The sequence below is a fragment of the Mercenaria mercenaria genome, chromosome 10, assembly GCF_021730395.1.
Source record: "Mercenaria mercenaria strain notata chromosome 10, MADL_Memer_1, whole genome shotgun sequence".
In the NCBI taxonomy this organism is placed as follows: domain Eukaryota; kingdom Metazoa; phylum Mollusca; class Bivalvia; order Venerida; family Veneridae; genus Mercenaria; species Mercenaria mercenaria.
In genome coordinates, this window is record NC_069370.1 from 14043013 (window position 1) to 14063865 (window position 20853).

General features: G+C 34.5%; 1 protein-coding gene across 2 annotated transcripts in view; it reads left to right on the top strand.

Annotated features, from left to right (window-relative positions):
* Nucleotides 1-20853, top strand: part of LOC123561023 (uncharacterized) — an 83221-nt gene extending 62368 nt beyond the window's left edge. Inside the window, exons 1-8 of one of the 2 annotated variants that reach the window (XM_053552289.1) lie at nucleotides 6582-6769; nucleotides 11843-12023; nucleotides 13385-13559; nucleotides 14865-14967; nucleotides 15348-15502; nucleotides 17793-17847; nucleotides 18948-19096; nucleotides 19955-20853. In XM_053552289.1, coding sequence (XP_053408264.1) covers nucleotides 6715-6769; nucleotides 11843-12023; nucleotides 13385-13559; nucleotides 14865-14967; nucleotides 15348-15502; nucleotides 17793-17847; nucleotides 18948-19096; nucleotides 19955-20287 — 1206 coding nt within the window. In that variant the 5' untranslated portion in view covers nucleotides 6582-6714 and the 3' untranslated portion in view covers nucleotides 20288-20853. Of the gene's footprint in view, nucleotides 1-6581; nucleotides 6770-11842; nucleotides 12024-13384; nucleotides 13560-14864; nucleotides 14968-15347; nucleotides 15503-17792; nucleotides 17848-18947; nucleotides 19097-19954 lie in introns of those variants that run through there. The other variant, XM_053552288.1, reaches the window with a different exon arrangement.

The following is a 20853-nucleotide window of genomic DNA, read 5'->3' on the forward strand; positions in this document are numbered from 1 at the left end:
TCAGCATCACTTTTCCCTATATGTATACATGTATATTGGAAACCATGTTTATAAATCTTCTTGTATAAAACTGCTTACCCGATTTTAAAATAATTTCACAAATAAATATAGTCCCTTTGTGACCTTCTACCAACATTATTCAAATTATTCCGATTAGCCAAAAAACATGCTTGCCAGGGGGTATGCTCACATCTTCCCTATGTGTATATTGCAAACTTTAGAAATGTTCTTGTCAGAAACAGCAGGCCCAATTTTAAAATCATTGTCAGAAACTGCTGTCCTTTTACAGAGATTGCCCTAGTATACTGTTTCATAATAAGTTCACAGACATTTTGCTTGCATATTACTTATCTTCCAAAACTGTTGGAGCAAGCAGTGAATCTCAGGTGAACGGCCTAAAGCCATCACGGCATATCGTGAAAGATATCACCTGTCTGTATATCACATGAGCTTGCAAGATGTTTTGATAAATTAAAAAAAAACAAAAAAACAAAAAACAAAAAAAAAAAACATAAAAAAATATAATAAACTCACAGTTTTACTTGGAGCATCTAAACAACAACACTAGACAGCAAACTTTGATCGGAAGATAAACTGATTTAGAATAAAATGATTTCAAAGTTATAGAAGATATACATTTGAGGAGTGAGCGAGGTACGTTTTCATTATAAAAATATCAATAAGAAAATTAATATCTAATGTATTAAAGTTCAAAGAAAACGTTTTTTGCTTATAATTACTTTGTACTGAATAATTACCATTGTTTTATTTATGTGAAAATATATGTATTTTCGTACAGGCATTAAATCTTAGAATTTTAAGTTAAATTACCTGTTATGTAATCGTAATATGCATAAATTTAATCTTATTACATGAGTACCTATAAATAGTAACAATTTTCTGCTGAAAATGTTCCTGTTACCGTATTGCCTCACGCATTATCACATTATCATATTTGGCCCCGCGGCCCTTATCGATAATGGCCCTGACGTCATCGCGTTTCATGGAGGTAAAACAGCGTATATTTCAGTTTAAGTTTATCATCTTGAGCGTAACGTCGTGTATTCTTCGTGAAATAACTTACTTTCATTCCTAAATTATGCAATAAGCAAGAAAGTACAACTATCAAGGCATTTGATTTTATACGGATTATAGCCTCTGTTACAAATAATATAGAAAATGAAAAGCTGAATTTTTATGCTAGTGGATGCTAGAAATCTAGTACCTATAAAAATGACACACTTGACTTTTCTTACTATAAAGTTACGATGGATAACGATTAATAAAATAAATAGGTTTGAGGAATTCTCATAAAATGAATATAGGTCCGATAGGTGTTGTTAGATTTTGACCAAGAATGCATTTATTTGAATCAAATTCTAGAATTGCGTATAAAAGTAAGAGATGTCGTTTTCTGGTACACTCCCCGTTTCTGAAATATTTATTGCATCTCTTCAGTGATCTGATATTAATTGCCTCACTTATGCATTCCTAAAGCAAAAAATACATATCGAATTTAATCTGTTCATCACGTGTCTGGTTTCACCATCTAAAGTCTTCTTCCATTTCCATTCCGTTTGCTTAAAGATACAGTATTTAATGTTAGTGAAATGCGTATGGGCAATTCTTCAGTTCTGTGAGGGAAAATAAAAAATTCGATCGCTGATTGTGAAATCATGCAGCAATCAGTCAGTAAGAGATGTGCATTTCTGATTCATATCAAGATCGGAACTTGATCTATATTTAATGTATGACCCTTGTAATAGTGTACCTCCTTTCGAAGAGTATTCAATTACTACAATAAACCTACTTTGACTTAAATTTTTCAGGGACCCACTGGGATCAATGTTTTTCCTTATTTTTCTTTTTTTTTCTTGTAAGTTTTTATTTTTTTCAAGACTTATTATAGTTTATTGTATAAAAGCGAAAATTTTTCATTTTATAAGAGAGTTTTGCTGTTCAAAGTGAATTTACCTCTGAAACAGAAGGGGGCAGAGTTAGACATCTTTAAAAATGCTAAGTTACATGCGCTAAGGGTTCTCTATGTTGCCTTTACTCTTTAGGTTACATATTGTGGAAGAAACCTAGGTAGGTTTTACTTCTGCCCCAAGCTTATTTTTGAATGAACTGAGCAAATTCGTTCTTAATTTTTCAGTGTTGGAGTTTGAATTCTGTGTTATTAAATCCTTTTACTTTAGGCAATCTAGAAAAAAAGATATTCACAGTTTTATTTTGTGTTTTATATTTGTTTATCAACAGTTTGAAGTTTCCATTATCAAAATTGAAGGTATAATGAATTCTCTGTACACGTTTTGGACAGTGGCCATCACTTTGAAATTTATCTGTACTTGAGCTTGAGGAAATATCATGTATCATAAAATTTATATATAAAAAAAACGGCACCGTAAAAGTTGTTTAAATTTTGCATACAAGTCTCTCACTGGATACATTATATTGCTATAACATTGTTTTGGACATTTGAAATATTCACCATTAGGTGGGTCATACCGTAAGACACTAACTATAAAGCAATGTTTGTCGTAATTAGATCTCTTTCAAAGTTTGGGTGTCACAGGGTGATTTAGAACAAGGATAAGCACGTAAGCTACACCTATGAAGGGTTAACAAAACAGAAATTTGAGAGAAAGTAAACAGAACAATAAAATTTCTGTTTAAAAGCAGGGTCGAACATGTGTGAACTTAATGAATGGCAAGTTATGACACTGTAGTATTACGTTTTCATTGGGTACGTAAACATCTAAGCAAAAACCGATGAATACTTCAAAACAGTGACCATCCCTTAGAACATTATATGATGATATTGTGGTTGCATAGCTACAATTATCACACATTTCCTTTTCTATTTTGTTTGATTTCATTTTGATTTGCATGTTAACGTTAACATTGCACTGCACGCATTGTGACTTATTCAAGTGCATCAAATTGCGTGCATATCCGTATTCGTGCATATATTATAAGCATACAGTATACACCCAAAGAATGGATTGCTGCTCAATAGTCGAAACTATTGCTCGAAGTCACAAAGACTTAAAACAGACTGGATAACATTAAAAAAATCCTCGTACACCTTCTGTTATGAGACTGCACCGTGCAATTATTCTATAGTTATGGAGTCAAAAGCCCTTTAAAACTTTACAAACTCGACGGATATTTTTTGTCGTCACAATGATCGCCGACGTCGGGGTTGTTTTGAAATTTTTCACCATCGTACCATCGCACCATCGCTTTTTCATCATCGTGCCATCGCGTTTTCATCATCGTACCATCGTTGTTTCATCATCGTGCCATCGCGCCATCGCGTTTTCGTCATCGTACCATCGTGCATCGCGGTTTAGTATTAAATAAAAAGTCACGATTGTCCAAACGAAACATCGCATATAATACATTATCAAGCAATCTGATACGCCAATGTCATGGTTCATGTCATAAAGACGAGTTCGTATGTTTTCGCGCACGTTAGGAAATACCAAGAAAACGAGCAGATAAAGAATTTTTACAAAAATCATCAATTTTTAAACGTCTATGAAAGCAAGAAGACATTGAAATAGTTTCAAAACAAAAACATATATAAAAAATTTATCGTCTGTAGAATACTTCAGTAGGATAATAAATATTCTCAAAAGATAAATAAAGTGACTACAGAGGAAAGAATAAGATATGTATCACAGGTTTTTACTTATTTTATTCAGTAACTCTATGCCGTAAAAGGAGACTGATAGTGGTGTTTTTAATCGCCAATGGAAGCATTAATTCTTCATTTTAAATAGATAATTTTTATATCTTTGTAAAGAGAAAAGAATATCGAACACTTCAATAGGATAATAAATATTGTGCGTTCATTCTACTGAAAACAGTACTTGTTAAAAAAATCCTTCTTTGTTTCTATTGGAAAATTTCAACCAAATAAAAAATCGATATCGCCTAGTCAGGCGTTTTCAAAGGGGATAATTTTACCTAACTTAACTTAATTGTTGATCATGATACGGCTGCGCCGAGAAAGTCGAAAGGTGTACTGTCCTAGCTTTGTTATCAATTAGGGCTAAATTTTTCTTGATTTACTGTCTGTAGACAAGACTGATTCAATGTCTAATTAAACTAAATTCATATCTGCGGGCCTTTTGATAGTATTTATAAGGTATGCAAATCGTGTTTACAATCTGTTTAGAGGGCATTACCGTCTGTAAGAAAGGAATCACAAAGTCACATTGCGGCACCTTTGATCAATTACAACGTAATGTTATGTAATAAAGCACAATTTATCTTAATTTTATCGCTCTCAATCGGCTCAAACGTTACATCCCGGTGATATCTTATAAATTAAAGTTTATTTGCAACATTAGTAGCGTTTATATAGGTAAACTTGTTTATGCTCTCGGCAAAATGATGTTATCGTTAAATAAAGGAATTGATATTTTATTTTACAATCAGACGCCTGTGGTTCAATATTCAATAACCAATTACTGAGTTACAACTTACTTCGAATCTTGTTCAAATATTAGTGGAAATAGAAATATGTTCAATAATTGAACATTTATTAAGCGAAATTTGAATTATATTGAAACAAAAATTACTGCTCAATAAAAACAATAATTCAGAAAACATCAACGTTTTCAATTTCTTTTAGTCATATTTCCATCAAAAAGTATCAAGTCCTTTCTCTTTCAATGAATGAAAATGAAAATTTACATATATTTGTATATATTACCAACACATGTGAAACGTGTAATAAATACGTTTGACTCGTTAGTCAAAGTTGACCATGCACAACATTGTGCACAAGTTTGGACCATGTACAAAATTGTGTATAAGTTTGAAGATAAGGTAAAAAGGGGTAAAATGTTCATACATTATGCCTACATAATTAACCTAACAATGACCAGCAATTGTTTTGCTGAATACTCTTCAATAAAAAAAGTTCATATGTATATATAGATGTGTATCTACTCGTATTAATACGCATGTTTGTATTTCGTCTGACTTATATGGACCATCGAGGTATCAGTAACACGTTTTGGCACTATATATGGCAGATTTATTGTACGTATTCAATGCTAAAACTCTTATGTCATGTGATAAAGATTTATCATTTTATTCCGTACGACCTTGCTTTTTATTTACTGATCTTTAAATACTCATGTTTCAATCGCTTTTATTTATAATAACTAGTTGTCCTCGTTTTTAACTTTTTCTATTTGGCTGGTTTAGAGGCAATGATTTCGGCGCCATGGCATTATTCATTAACGTTTTGAGTTTAGATTTAAAATCTTTAAAAATCTTTTACCATGTCTTCTTTTGTAATAAATATTGTTGTTATGCATGCCATACTTACGCCAAGTTTCAATAAAATCCGTACAATATTTACAGTTATAGGGCAAACTATAGTGGTAATTTTACCATTTTAATTTAAGATTTAAACTCCAAAATGCAAAAAATTTCATTTTGGTCTTTTATTGCTGAACTAACACAGATTATGATGAAACTTTGCACGAGTGTTTGGTATGCAGCTACAGAAATGTAACTAATATTTCATCAGTACAAATTTGCTATAAAAGTAATGGCAAAATGAATATTTGCGGTTCTTTAGTCCGTGATTCAGACTTTCAGATGATGAATATGTATACAGGACAAAGGCTGCACAATACACTTTACCATTATTAAATTCTAGAAGTTTTGCATTTGTTATTACAGTCATTAATTTATTTCATTTTCCGTAACATGATATCTCAGTATATGTTACGAATGTCAATGAGTGCGAATGAACGAGAATCGCGGGTAACGGATCATTGTTTAGGAAACTGCTGAGTCATACAGTGCTGTGTGCTGTGCTGCATTACATGCACTGCACTGTATAGAACTGCACAGCGCATACGGCACTGATTTCTCGTGTACGTATCATACTCAGCTGTGTGGTGCTGTGTTGTATTGCGTTGAGCTGTACTATTCTGCGCTGCACTGCACTGCACTGCACTGCACTGTATTGTACTGTACTGTATTGAACTGTACTGTACTGTACTGCTCGCACGACACTGTACGATAACGCACGGCACTTGAAGGTGTAGAGTTTCTGAACTTCTTTTGTATTCTGATGGTCGTAATTATTTTGAGAAAGTTGCATATATGTAATTTACTTACAGGTAGCTTCTAAAATTTATTAAGACCGTAAAAAAGAAGAAAGCCTTGACGTGTTAACGACAGAAAAATGAACTTTGCTTTAGCGTTGCACCTTCTTGGAGTTCTTCGGGTCTTGGTCACATTGGCGGAATAACTTGGAGGTGGGTGATAAACATGAGCTTAAACGACAAGTATAAAAAGAAGGATAAAGCGTTGAAATGTGTCTGTGTTCCATTCTGATATATATCAAAAATGTTGTTGTTTTTTTTAAATTCTGACACTATTTCTGGACGATTATCCCGGTTGGATAATTTTAAAGCGATGAGTATGTTTAAGTTCATTTGAATGACAAAGGCAAAACAAAAAAAAAAAAAACACAAAAAAAACTCGACGTTTTGTTCCAATTTATAGTAACGCAATAATAATTGTATCTGGTTACAAGAAAACAACTGAAACACAATCAGCAAGTACAGGCGTGAGCATTCGAGTGTTAGTTATTGATGCGTGACAATTGATAGACGTTTTAAAACTTCAGTTAAATACATTACTTGGCTAGTGGCAAAAGTCATTTTTACAGTGAAAATGTTGATCGGTAGTTTAACAGCGGTAGTGCTTGGATATTTCTATTTATCTACAGGTATTATATATTATTTTCCCGTATCATTTTCTTATTAATAAGTTTTTTTAGTATGTCTACATGTATTTGCTATTCATATTTTTCTGTATATTATTTTCAATTTAATAAGGTCTGTTTGGTTGTTGTTAAACCATATCAAAACATCCGGATGTTGCCTTAAAGGTAACTTTCTCTTAATTAATAACGTGTAAGCAGTTGACGTTAATATTTTTAACGATGCAAGATATATAGTATGATTCTTTAGATATTTCATTTCATACTAGCGTGAAAAATGTATGACTCATTTTTTTCTAACCAAATTTTATTTACATTTTAAAAACAGGATACATGTGTAATACCTCGTAGTTAATTAACTGATAATGAAAATATACAAATTTACTAAACTGAACAAAACAGCTAACTCAACATTAGTTCTTTTGCAAGTAATTTAATAATTACTGAAATTTAGTCTACGCTTGGAATAATATGTTTCGCTATCATATAAATTCGTTCATTTTACAACGCCAACCCATCTTTGGAAAGTCACAAAAATTCACTATAACATCTAGAATTTACAAACTAGCGAAAAACGTTACGAGCGAAGAAAATGACAACAAAAACAAAATAATGGCGTTTTCATGCACTTTCGTAGAGGAGCATTTTAAAAAAATGTGTGTGAAAATCAAACATTTCCTTGTAAAAAAAAAATCAAAATTTACAATTCCTTTTTTCTATAATTTGTATACGTTTGTATATTCATTTTCTAAATACGCATCTTTAATGTGTACTTTTGTGACTTTTAAAAAACGGGTTTTGGTAGGAGAATGTATAAGATCATATTTCACGTAACTAAATACTATTGGAATTTTGATATGTGATCCTTAATTTATGAAATGTACTTTCTGTAATTTCCAATATATATGCAAATGGCTAGCTCTCTTGTTCAATGTAATAAATGCTCCTTTATGAATTGGGTGGTACTTCATTCATACTGGAGTGAAAAAGAAATCTAAGTATATTTACATTGTAGTAGTTTAAAAAAAGAAATGAGCCGCACCATGAGAAAACCAACATAGTGTGTTTGCGACCAGCATGGATCCAGATCTGTTCGCTTTCAAAGCCTATTGCAATTAGAGAATTCGTCAGCGAACAACATGGATCCTGACCAGACTGCGCGGATGTGCAGGCTGGTCTGGATCCATGCTGGTCGCAAAACCACTATGTTGGTTTTCTCATGGCGCGGCTGAAATATGTGTAATACCCCGTGGTTAATTAAGTGATATTGATAATATACTACTTTTAGATATACAAAATGTTTTCTTTAAATCAGGGTATTTTATATTGCTGATGAAAGATGACTAGTTGATATTGAATTATACTATTTTAGTGCGCAAAAATATCATTGATTTAATCACTAACCCTTACACTGCTACATTTCTATAATGGACTTGTCCATCTTTCAGTTTGGACAGTACCATTAATTGTTAAAAGGGATGCTTACCAAAAGGTACTGATTGAATGGCGAACAGTGCAGATCATGATCAGACTGCACAGATGTACAGGTTGATCATGATCTACACTGGTCGCAAAGGCAGAAACAGTTGTGGGCTAATGTATGAAGAGATGGTCAGTTTTGAATGTTGTTTACGAATCTCCATTATAATGAGTCACGTTTGAAATTATTTACACATTGCCAAAACAACTTCATTTGCATATGATACGTTGCCTGGTGAAGCCGTTAACCTGGCGCAAAAATGTGTTTTATTTAACATTGAATAGAGTATAAATAATTTTCATTCAGATGAAGTATTATCCTAACTTTCAGTTCGAGCAGGTAGTTTTTGTGTATGTATGTAAATGCTGTGCAAATAACCGATGTATGAAGCTAAGAACAAGAATTACGAAAATTACGGTGTTCCGTTAGGGCCATTGCCTGCTTCCTGTGAACGCGAAGCGCGAAGGAATGACGGAACGATGGCGAAGCGCAACAGTACGATGGTGACAAAACGAGAGTGCGATGGCTACGATGGCGAAGCGCGACAGTACGCGCTTCGCCTTCATACTGTCGCGCTTCGCCTTCATACTGTCGCGCTTCGCCATCGCACTGTGGCGCTTCACCATCGTAGTGTCACCATCGTACTGTCACACTTCGCCATCGTACTGTCGCGCTTCGCCATCGCACTGTTGCGCTTCACCATCGTAGTGTCACCATCGTACTGTCGCGCTTCGCCATCGCACTGTCGCGCTTCACCATCGTAGTGTCACCATCGAACTGTCGCGCTTCGCCATCGTACTGTCGCGCTTCGCCATCGAACTGTCGCGCTTCGCCATCGCACTGTCACCCTTCACCATCGTAGTGCCACCATCGTACTGTCACACTTCGCCATCGTACTGTAGCCCTTTACCATCGTAGTGTCACCATCGTACTGTCGCGCTTCGCCATTGTACCGTAGTACCTTCGCGCTTCCCGTTCAGAGGGAGCAGACGCTGGCCCTAACGGAACACCGTAGAAAATAATTTTAGTAGAAAGTCATTAAAACAGCGGGGTTCCGTCAAAATAATCGAGGGGTGAATGCGAAAGAAGTATTAGAGCCTCTTTATTTTAGGTAATTAGACCTTTTTTGCAGTATCCCCTTTGTCCGTAGAAATAGGCGGAATGCGGCCCATCTATTTCAGTCATATAACGATATATACCATATAAGGTTCGTAATGACAATCGGCAATTTCCGTTCGTTAACGTATCCTCCGTATTCAATTTCGGCATCCTTCGGCCATTACAGAAACTTAGTTTTCATAGCGACCGGGAAATGCCGTATTGCATACGCCGAATACGTAAACGTAAGGAAATTGCCGCTTGTCGTTACGGTTACCTTAAAACAAGGAGCCTCCATCCCTCGTGGCTAAGGCTACTTTTTTACTTTATTTTCGAGATACGTTTTAGTAATTTCGTATTCTATACATGTTTAAATGTTTTCTTTTCCATGATACTGGCAACTACGGCAAAATATAGGAAAATCACACATCTTAGTAAGCGAAAATCAGTAGAAAAAGCTTCTTTGATATATAAATTTTATAATAGTACACGCAAACGGGGAAAATAACAGAAAAAGAATCAGACATTAAATGATTGATGATAATTATCTCGTTGTCATCTTTCGTACGATATTTCAATTAAAATGTAAAATGAGTATGATAAAAGGGATACAAAAATGTGCTATAATCTATTCAAGCATACCAACAGTACAAGGTTACGGAATTTAGGTTAATTTAACAGTGTACAAATATGGGTGTTGATGTTAAAAATGAACTTGAAATATACGTTTTATATTTGTAAGCGAAGCAGTCGAAAATATTAATTTTATATTTAGGCCCTAAGTTTTATAACACTAAACGCAGACGGGGAAAATAGCGTAAAATCGAATTCTAGCATAAAACTGCTGTTATTGTCACTTTTCAGGGGTGTAATAACAGGAGAGAAAATGTGTGTTAACAGAGAGATTTTCGCGCTCACGTGCTGTTATAACACCTTTTTATATATATGCGCGTTCCGTGGCAAAGCGTAAACGTATTACGGCCCCAAAACGGATAATTTAAAAGGAAATTACACCAACGTGGAAAAAAAACAACGTACACTTTACACCGCATTTCATGGAAATAATGACGTTGAAGAACAAAATATTCATTTACCTGATTTTTACGTTATTATAGCGTTAGCGCATGTTCTTTTCGTGTTGTAACATCTGCAGAATCCCTCAGAAATCGTTGGTACCCTCGCTCTAACGGGGCTCGGGTACCAACCATACCATCGGAATTCTGCAGATGTCATAACACGAACAAAACATGCGTTATTGCTACTGTAATCATTATTCTAACGCGGATTTATTCCGTTTTAAACAAAGAAGTCTGTAACTGTGTGTTATTACGTAACGCTGTACTCTGTACGACTCGATCGTTACGTAATAGCGGCGTGTTGGGAAAGAAAACCAAACAAAACGGACAAACATTTGGCGAATATCATCAAAGATGTAGATAATAACGGGTTTGAATCGAAATAATGTATCTCAAAATGTGATTTGTTCTTGAATAAATCCATTGTGCGTATTATAATATCATTCGGACTGCGCCCTAGCGATATAATTTCTTCAAATCTGAACTGCAAACAATGGTTTTATTCAACTAAAAAGTGGTTTCTCAAATAATAATTATTTCGTGTTCTTCTGTTCCATTTATGCACGGAAAAAGTAAGATAAAGCTAGTCGTATTAAATGGGTCACGAATACGCGCTTTTCAAATTAAATCAAATAACAAAAAAGTAACACAAAAGATAATTAATGTGTACCCAAACTTAAAAGTTGTATAAGAAAATAATTCTTTAAGTTGCATAAATCTGAGCATCTTGATGTCAAAATAGACTTGAAAATAAGTATAAACAAATGCATTAATCTTTTGCATGCTCGCCATGACCGAAACTCTAGAATCTAGTAAGAATATTTGAATAGAACAAAAAGGTGAAACGTTTAGGAGAGATACCATCTTTTATGATTTCACTGCTTTAAGGATAAAGGACAAGACTAGAATATTGAAATATATGCGTGTTAACTATTGAAAAGCAAATGTGCAGAATTTTGTCTGCACCTTGCTCCTATTGTTTGTATCTGTAAGAATTACAATATTGACATCTAAGCTTTAGATTGATAAACTTCAAAAGCAAGAAAGACTAGAACATATTTAACTGAATTTTATCAGGCTTAGCAATTAATCGACAATTACATTTATGATACTACAGTTTAAGGTGGATTTTATTGTGTCCACCGATAGTTTTATATTTTGCCTCTTTGCGGTTGTTTTTGCGAAGGACACGTGCTGAAGAGCACCTGATGAGTAACAAAAAGTACATTTGATGCTGACTTTTTTAGATTAGATATTTCCTTCTTTACCAAGGCACTGGTATATTCAGTAGTTGTGTTTGTATGTTTATGTTATATTAGAAGGGCAGCCAGTTTTCTTCTCTTTTTCTGTATCAGTTTGGTGTAGCTTCTCCGTATTTTCAAACTGTTTACCTGGCAGTTGATTCTAATGTTTCTCTGATTCTAGAGGCGTGCAATACTGGAGATAAAGATGGCACGGGAGTTGAACTTCTTGGTACATATTATGACTGCAAATACCTGCGCGACTTCTACCCAGAGGATAAATACATTGGTATATACGAAAGCCGGAAGTACCACTGTAGAATGCCGCTCACAGATTGTTGTGAAACATGTAAAAGAATATTAAGGTACTCTATACTGTACTGTTTGTATTTAAAATGAAACGTTCACATAACGTGAAACAAAGGCGAATGGACACAAGCCATGTTATAATAATCTTCATTTATAAATAGAAAATCAAAGGGATTTGTTTTCAGCGTAGGTAAAATTGAAACAGTCGTTATTATTCAATGTGTATAATGTCTTCTGTCCATCCAAATTATTTGTCCTGCAGTTCGTGGCAAGTTTTAAGTTACTCAGGAGAATGATATGGAGCCACTATGATCCTCTTGTTTATGTTTATGTAACAACCTTCGTTGCAGCTTCGCGAATGACTGTATCATCAACGAATTCATACTTAAAGAACTATTTAACTTTTATCTTTTCATGTCTCGTTTTTTACGTACGTATGATTCAGCTTAACTCTTAGGCAACGGCTGTCAGCGGCGATATCTGCTAGGAACAAAATCGGAAAGTTCAGGATAAGAATGAAAACCATACTGGTCCGAGATCAGCTTCTTATGTAACGCTTGCTTGGACTTCAGCCTGAATAACTTTTCAAAAATTCAAATTGTATTATATTCAGTTTATGTTTCATCCGTGTCTAAGTATTAATATATTAGTGCTCATAAATCATGTCGTTAGACACAAGCAAACGAGCGCAAATACTATTACTTAAAAATATTTGTTTAGCTTTCGATCTTGTTTTTGTTTATGATTTTGTCGTTCCTCTCATGAAGCGTGCATTTTTGAAAATCAAAACTGACACACTTAAAAGACTGATCTGAATATAAGACCTGTTATTATTAGTATACAGTTAAACCAAAACCAAACTTCCTACTTGAATGCATTTTTGATTTAATCTATTGAATATTACCCTAGCCATAAGTGCAACATGGATATAATAACATCTGTCTGCATATTGATGAATGGTAAATTTGTATACTCAAATTACTGCACGTTATCTTCAGTGATGAAGGAGTGTAGTTTCTAGTACCCGAATAAATGTTATATTACGGAAGTACGACACATTGTTAATAAACAAACCAATAATAAACCAAATATTTGTGGGAATAATTGTAAACAATTTTTTTTTTTTTTTTTTTTTTTTTTTTTTTTTTTTGGAAATGCGCATTAGTTTAGATTTATCTCCACATGCACACTCCTTTCACATTTTATCAGGTAGTTATTACTATTATGCGGGCTTGTTTACTGTCCCCAGTTAAGATAATTTTACAATTTTAAACAATTAACTTTCCATCATCCTTATTACGTTCTATGCATAACTTCTAACAGCTGTATGATATATATTCATGAAATTTTGTTTAAATCATAAGAGCAAATTATAGAATTTGACAAATATTAACATTGTCTGAATACACTTTTGAAGCTGTGAAGATGCCCCTACCAATGGAATATACCTAGCAGAGAGGTATTTCAACTGCTCCTTCTTGCTAAAGTATCACCCGGAGGATGTACACGTTGGCATTTACAAAGACAGGAGATCAATCTGCAAACAAACCACGACTAATTGCTGTGCAAGCTGCGAGAAAGTTCGACAAGAGGTAATTATTTTGACAATTTTAACGAGATTTGCGTCCGCCCGCTTAGCTCAGCATGGAGGGCGCAGGTCTATGAATCGCTGGGTGATGAGTTTGAACCCCTGGTGAGGCGTATGTTCTCCGTGACGATTTCTAAAAGACATTGTGTATATGAACTCATTCGTCCTTCACCTCTGATTCACGGGGAGGTTGGCAGTTACTTGCTGATAGCGGGTTTGTACGAGTACAGAATCCAGAAACAGTGGTTAGATTAAATGCTCGTCGTTCCATAAATGAAATACTGCTGACGGACTCCCTCGCCATCCCCGCCCCAAACCCACACGTACACAAAATAACCAAACAACAACAACAACAACAAAAACTAAACAATTGTTGCAGGTTAACAAACTAATATCGTAACCGTTTCAGTAAATGGGATGATCAGACACATAAATGAAATTTATATCGATAAGTTATGAGATGATGGTATCTGATACAGCAAAAACCTTATATGCTACGTACCATATCATGTTAGAGAGAGGAAAAGAGTATATATATAAAGTGAACAAAATAGCTAATCCGCAATTTGCTGTTTTGTCAATATCTTAAAAATTATTGAAATTTGCTGCTCTACAATTCAGCATACGGTCTGACAAACATGTTGTGAATAACATATCAAAATTTTAAAAAATATCAAATTACGCAAAGATATGATCATATTCATTATACAACCGCATTACATTTTTAAAAGTCTGAAAATGACACAAAAAGATATGATTTGGAAAACAGATAAAAGTTACATCATTTGTCAGAAAAAAAGATGTGGAGATTTTGATTTTTCATCAGAAAATTGTTAAATATCTTGCAAGTATCAAATAGCATTTTTTCCACAGGGTAGTGCGATAAGTACGATGCTTAATGAACGCGAAGCGCGAAAGTACGATGTAACAATGGCGATGCGCGACAGTACAGTGTCGAAGCACGACAGTACTATGGTGACAGTCCATTGTATTGTCGCACTTCGCTTTTCGCCATCGTCCTGTCCAGCTGTTTTTGTTCAGTATATAGTGTCTAGCGATCGCTTAAATACTTCGTTTTGTTTTATGAACATCTGTTTACTTTCTGATTTTGGAAAATACTAACATAAACTGACATACCCCTTTAATATGCTTGTCTTTTGACGTTTACATCAATACTCATTATACTGTACGTGAGGGAGAATTTTAATCTTTAAAATTTATAAATGTTTATTGTATATACATAGGTACACAAGTATTCATATTTAAACGCTTGTTTTTCAATGCGAAATTGTATAAATTTTATTAACAGAGTGAGAAATCGTCGACGACTGTAGGGCTGTCGTCAATAACAACAACAACAACAACACCTGTTCAGCCGTCAACTGAAAAAACTACGCCAGCACAATATAAAGGTAACAGGTCGGGCCTAGAACTTACTATACCCATTTATTTAAAACAAAGTTTTATTAAAATGAATTCGACAATCTCTTCTTATATTGCAAATGACATACATGTATATAGAAGAACGTTCTAGTGAATTTAGACCCGGGAATAAAACTTATGCCTTGGAAATAAATTTAGCTTAAATTAGAACTATTAATACATCCTTTGATTTGATACCATGACTCGTTTGATAATACACTTGTGTAATAGCAGTTTGTCGTAGATCTTGTTTCAAGAATAGAAAACGCTTGTCGAATAATGCATAATAATCCCCACTCCTCTGTCAAGTACATATTACCAAAGTTAAAACAAAATTTTCCTCTAGTTTCATATTTCTCTCAATATTCAGACACATGTGAGAACAATTGCCTATGGATAGCTGACGGTACTACTGGAAAATGCAGCTGGCTGTTGGACAAGTCAAGGTCTACGTACAAAATGAGACATACGCTGTGTAATGGATTAGCTAACGGTTGTAAACGAACCTGCCACATCATTTCAGAGGTAATCATAATACACAATGTACATACTTTTGCGTTAACTTATACGTCCACTTAGTTACTCTAACGTGGTTTGGACAGACAACCTTGCGATGTGTAGGTGAAAGGTCATTAATTATACCACTGTGTTAAATTATGAAGTAGAAAAAGAAATGTCATTAATCAATCTGGTTACGTGCTTTACGACACTGTAGGTTTTAGCGAGATAAAAAAAAACATTACAATATTTAATCTCTAATTAACATCTTGCCACCCTGTCGCATATCTACGTGAAAAATGTCACATTACTTGGAGTAAAAACATTTTGATTGACATTCATTTTAAATTTATAGCTAATGAATAAATTAACTAATGACCAACCGCACTTTGAAAAACTCCGGCAAATATTTTTATTAAGAAGTATCGTAAAGAATCTTTCAAAAAAAATATAGAAGCCATATCCTTGCCTTCGCATTCACGGTCATTTTAACAAAAAAAAGTACCTGTCAGTACCTTCGGTGACGTAACATTTAGCTAGCCTCAGCTAAAAGACACGTTCAGTGACGTAGCAGTTTGCCACTCTCCGTCAAAGTTTACTTTCAGTGACGTAACATTTTGCCGGTCTCAGTCAAAGGGTCCTTTCCTAGGCACTACGGTTTGCCACTATTGGTCGAATGACACGTTCAGTGACGTAACATTTTGCCAGTCTCAGCCAAAGGGCATGTTCAGTGACGTTACATTTTGCCAGTCTCAGCCAAAGGGCACGTTCAGTGACGTAACATTTTGCCAGTCTCAGCCAAAGGGCATGTTCAGTGACGTAACATTTTGCCAGTCTCAGCCAAAGGGCATGTTCAGTGACGTACATTTTGCCAGTCTGACCCAAAGGGCACGTTCAGTGACGTAACATTTTGCCAGTCTCAGCCAAAGGGCACGTTCAGTGACGTAACATTTTGCCAGTCTCAGCCAAAGGGCACGTTCAGTGACGTTACATTTTGCCAGTCTCAGCCAAAGGGCACGTTCAGTGACGTTACATTTTGCCAGTCTCAGCCAAAGGGCACGTTCAGTGACGTAGCATTGTGCTGCTCTTGATCAAAGGGCAGGTTCAGTGACGTAACATTTTGCCAATCTCAGTCCAAGAGCACATTTGGTGGCGTAACATTTTGCCACTCTTCGTCAAAATAATTTCGTCTGAATAAAATCAAGGATGTATCTATTTAAAAAATTGACTTAATTAAAGGTAGCTAATGAGTATGCGGCATCTCGTGACAAGAATCATGTCAAAAATATTTTACAAAAAGTATCATACTGTAGTGTACCGCCGATAAAAGTCATTCAAGTGGAAGCAATCTTACTTCCTTACAATATTTACAAAAAGTGATAAAATGGTTTTTATCATAAACGTGCAATAATTGTTTTACTGGAACATAACATAATGGGATAAACCCAATAACTACGCTCTTGAACATTGTTTACTTCAGGATATGCATACTTTTCAGACAGAACCCCCACCAGTAACTCAAATTGCCGGTCATAACAGCAACCCACTACATACTGCACATTGCACTGCTTAATTTAACGGGACAAGTGCATTCTTATAAAGAAAAAAAGTTCAAGTGCAAATAATCAATTAAATAAAGTAAAAACAACTTATTAACTTTCGTATTTAATTGATATTTTCAATTTATTTAAATTAGGTGAATAGTTTCAGATTAGAATTTATTCGGCAAATAAGAAAATAATGGAGTTTAAGTGTCTTATACTTATAGAACCGAAAGTGTAAAGTTCAGTGAGTCTGTCTGGTATGTTAATTATTTACGTACATGAGATAGAATCGGTCTTAAAAATGACTTAAAACAGTTGTAGAAGAAAGTGATGAACACTTTTCTAGAAGAATATATAACTGCCTATAAATGCTCTAAAAACACACACACACATCCTTGAGGAAACTCCGTATTTTGGCGCCCGTCAGTATCCGACAGAAAGGTTCGACTTCTTTGTTGGTGAATATAGAAATGCGCATAAATTGGATTGCAATTTCATTTGCATTTCTACTCAGTCTGAGGTCAAGTATGGTTTACAAAAAAACACAAAAAACTAAAACATAACGTTTTAATAAGTCAGATCTATACACTCAATGTGAATGTCATGACATTACTGTTCCGCGTTTTTTTTTTATATTCCTTTAGGCAAAGAAGTATAATTTATTTTCATAGCTCTTTGCTTTAGGTATGGCCAGGCGAATACATGTTACTATACCGGGTAACTTATTAATTTCCAACGTGTATTTGTTAATTATATTATTATTCAATTTTCAGGAATCTAAAAGCACTACACAGGCTGGATCAACAGTAACAACTGCTGCAAGTGAAGGTACTGTGTCCTGTATTCCAACAAAGGCTCATTATATATGTATTTGTTTGAATGTGAGATCGAAATACCTTTAATCGAATGAATACTAAATGCAATATATTAAAGGGACTGGCCTCCAGATCTTTCGACAACAAAGGAAAAAAGAACTTTTCAAGATATCAGAAAATAAAAACAGAAGGCTTTAAAACTTAGTTACTATCAAATTATATGTTACGGAAACACAGGAGGATAGGGTTTTTTTACTAACTTTTCCGTTCAAAATTGAAAAAAAAAATGTTTGCCATATTGGGTACGAAGGGTAAACTACCTTAGTCATAAAGCTTTAATATACAAACGGTCATTAAGTACATATTCCTGCGTGGTGTATTGATCAAGATGGTTGGAAAGTTTTAATTGCTAAGGCAACCCGGGACCGTATGCAAACTCGTGTTTTTCCTTTCTTGATTTAACATTAAGCCTGCTGGTGGCAAGTGATTCTGCCTTTGCAACCAGTGCAGACCAGGATGCACTGTTCGCTATTCAGTCAGTAAAGTTTCAGTGAACACCCCTTCGAATGATAAATGATATTGCCCAAGTTGAATGATGGACCAATTCATTTTAGAAGTTTAGCAGGCTTAAGGGTTATGACCAGAATAAGAACAAACTTGTATTTTAATAGCAAAACTCTGGAGTCCAGTCTATTCAAATAGTAGCGTAGTCTTTAATGAAAATGTAAAATCTTGTGTTAATGGGTATAGCATGACATCTCGCGTTAATGAGTGTAACATATTTTGATCTCGCATGTGAAACAAATTGTTTTCCTTTATTTATATGTATTTGCCAGGGTTTTTACCAATTTTCTGCCCATCTGTCTGTGGCAGTACAATCACACGGTCTTTTCACTGTAAAATAACCATATAAATATTTCATACTTATTTTACAATTGTCACTGCAAAACATGAAATAAAAAGTAAATAAAATGATTGTGTAAAGACAGTCATTCCTGTTTATGACTGTTGATAAAGAGCTGACATAATAAACTTGGGTGTTTGCAATAATTTGAAAGGGGGCTGGTAATGCACGATATGTTACCTTTTAACAGTTAAGAATATTTATTATAGTTTGTGAAGACACGTTTATGATGGTGGAAAAGTATTCCTACGCATGCAGCGATCTTCTAAATTCCAATTCGAATATATACAACAACAGACAGGCGCTTTGCTCATCAGACAGAAGCTCATGTTGCGTCACGTGCGAGCAAGTGAACAACGTAAGTATTTACGGTTCGTTAACAGCGCATATTATATAAGTCATAATCTGTCTGGTTTTCTCGTAAAATCTTCATTTTTGGGTGTGAAACAGTAAAGGTACATGTTTTAAGACCGCCGTTTGAATTCTGCATAAATTGATACAATGTCAGTAACTGATTAGTCATTTGTGTCTTAAGCAAAGATGTACCTTGTAAAAATATCAGTCATTCATTTTATTTGTTTAACTGGATCCAAGATTTTGGTTTAGGGGCGCAAACTCCGAGGTTACTGTCCTCCAAAGGACAAGTTTTCGCAAGTATATCTTTAATGGTGCCACCAGACATATACTTGACATAGTTTCAGCAGGAATGTTTGACATAATGCCACCTTTCAAATTTGTAAATTTCAAATTAGCGATTCGACCAAAGAAAAGATAGCTTTTTGATTTGATGATCATCCAGTCCTTCTTCCTCAGCTATTACAAATACTTCTATTATAAATGTTTACTGGCCAAGAGAGCAAAATATAGATGTTGCTACTTCAGGCTTTGAAAAAAATGTATGCTTGTCAGGTTTTAGAGGAGGACATTTAAACTCAGTATTCAAATAAGCTGACTGGAAAAAAAACTCCATGCAAATCTGTATAAGCGAGAAAAGAGAGATTTCGAGTTTTTCACTATGTACTTACATTATAATTAGATCCGTTGAAAATCGTCTTTCACAAAAATGGCTATAATATGATATTCAGTTCCCGAAGTATTTACCCTTAAACGTTTTAAAACACGTGATATGTGCTAGAAATCCAACGTCAGTGTCTGTTTAAAAGTGAGGCTTAATATTCATAACCTTGTTGCTGTCTGATGATGCATTTTTTTTCAGGTAAAGCCTTCCGGTGTCATAAAGTACACCGACCAAAATATGATCGACAAAGGCGGGATCGTAATTGAAACTGTGCCATTATTCGCCAACGCAAACGGCTATCAAAGTGACGCTTCGGGAACTTCAGACGACATAAAACTTAACACCAACGCTCAAACAAAGCACACCACGCCACAGCCAGGACTTCAGAACAAGTTTCTCTCTTTCTACGAAATTATAAAAGCCAGTACCGACAGAATTAAGAAGGAAGAAGAAAGAAGAATTGACATGTTCAGTGCACTGATTGCTAATATATTTTCAACATTTCAGAAAGTGAAACAGGCAAAAAATTGAAATGTGAGACTTGTTACATAAGGGAACACAGTAGACAAACGTTTTCTGAAGTGACTTACCAGTCTATGAGTTTCGGCAGGCATGACCTTCGATATTCAAAAACAGTGAAATTAAAAATGTTGCCATTTTTTTATTAAATCATTGAATTATGATAATGAACTGTCAATGTAGATTTGAAGAATACAAAAAGAAAATAGCATACGTTTATTCAATGGCTTGTCGGTCGATAGTCACAAGTATTTGCCGTCGCTTACGTACGTGTTTGTGTTCGAGAGGGCAAGGTTTCGGAAATGACTTTTGCATGATGATTTCAAACCATAAATGTTGTTGAAATAGCGGTGCTTTTAGCTTATTCTGTGCAAATAAATGCAGATAGCCTCTGTTGTTTGTAAAAACATTTGTTCATGTTATATGCAATGTTTTATATTGCGCCAAAAATGAAAATTTTAGTTATTAAGTAATAACTTATGCAGTGTATAAATTTCTGCAGTTGTAATAGTTGACGTTAAAACAAGTCATGTTGTAACTTGTAATTGTAAAACTGCAAATAAATTTTATTAAGTATA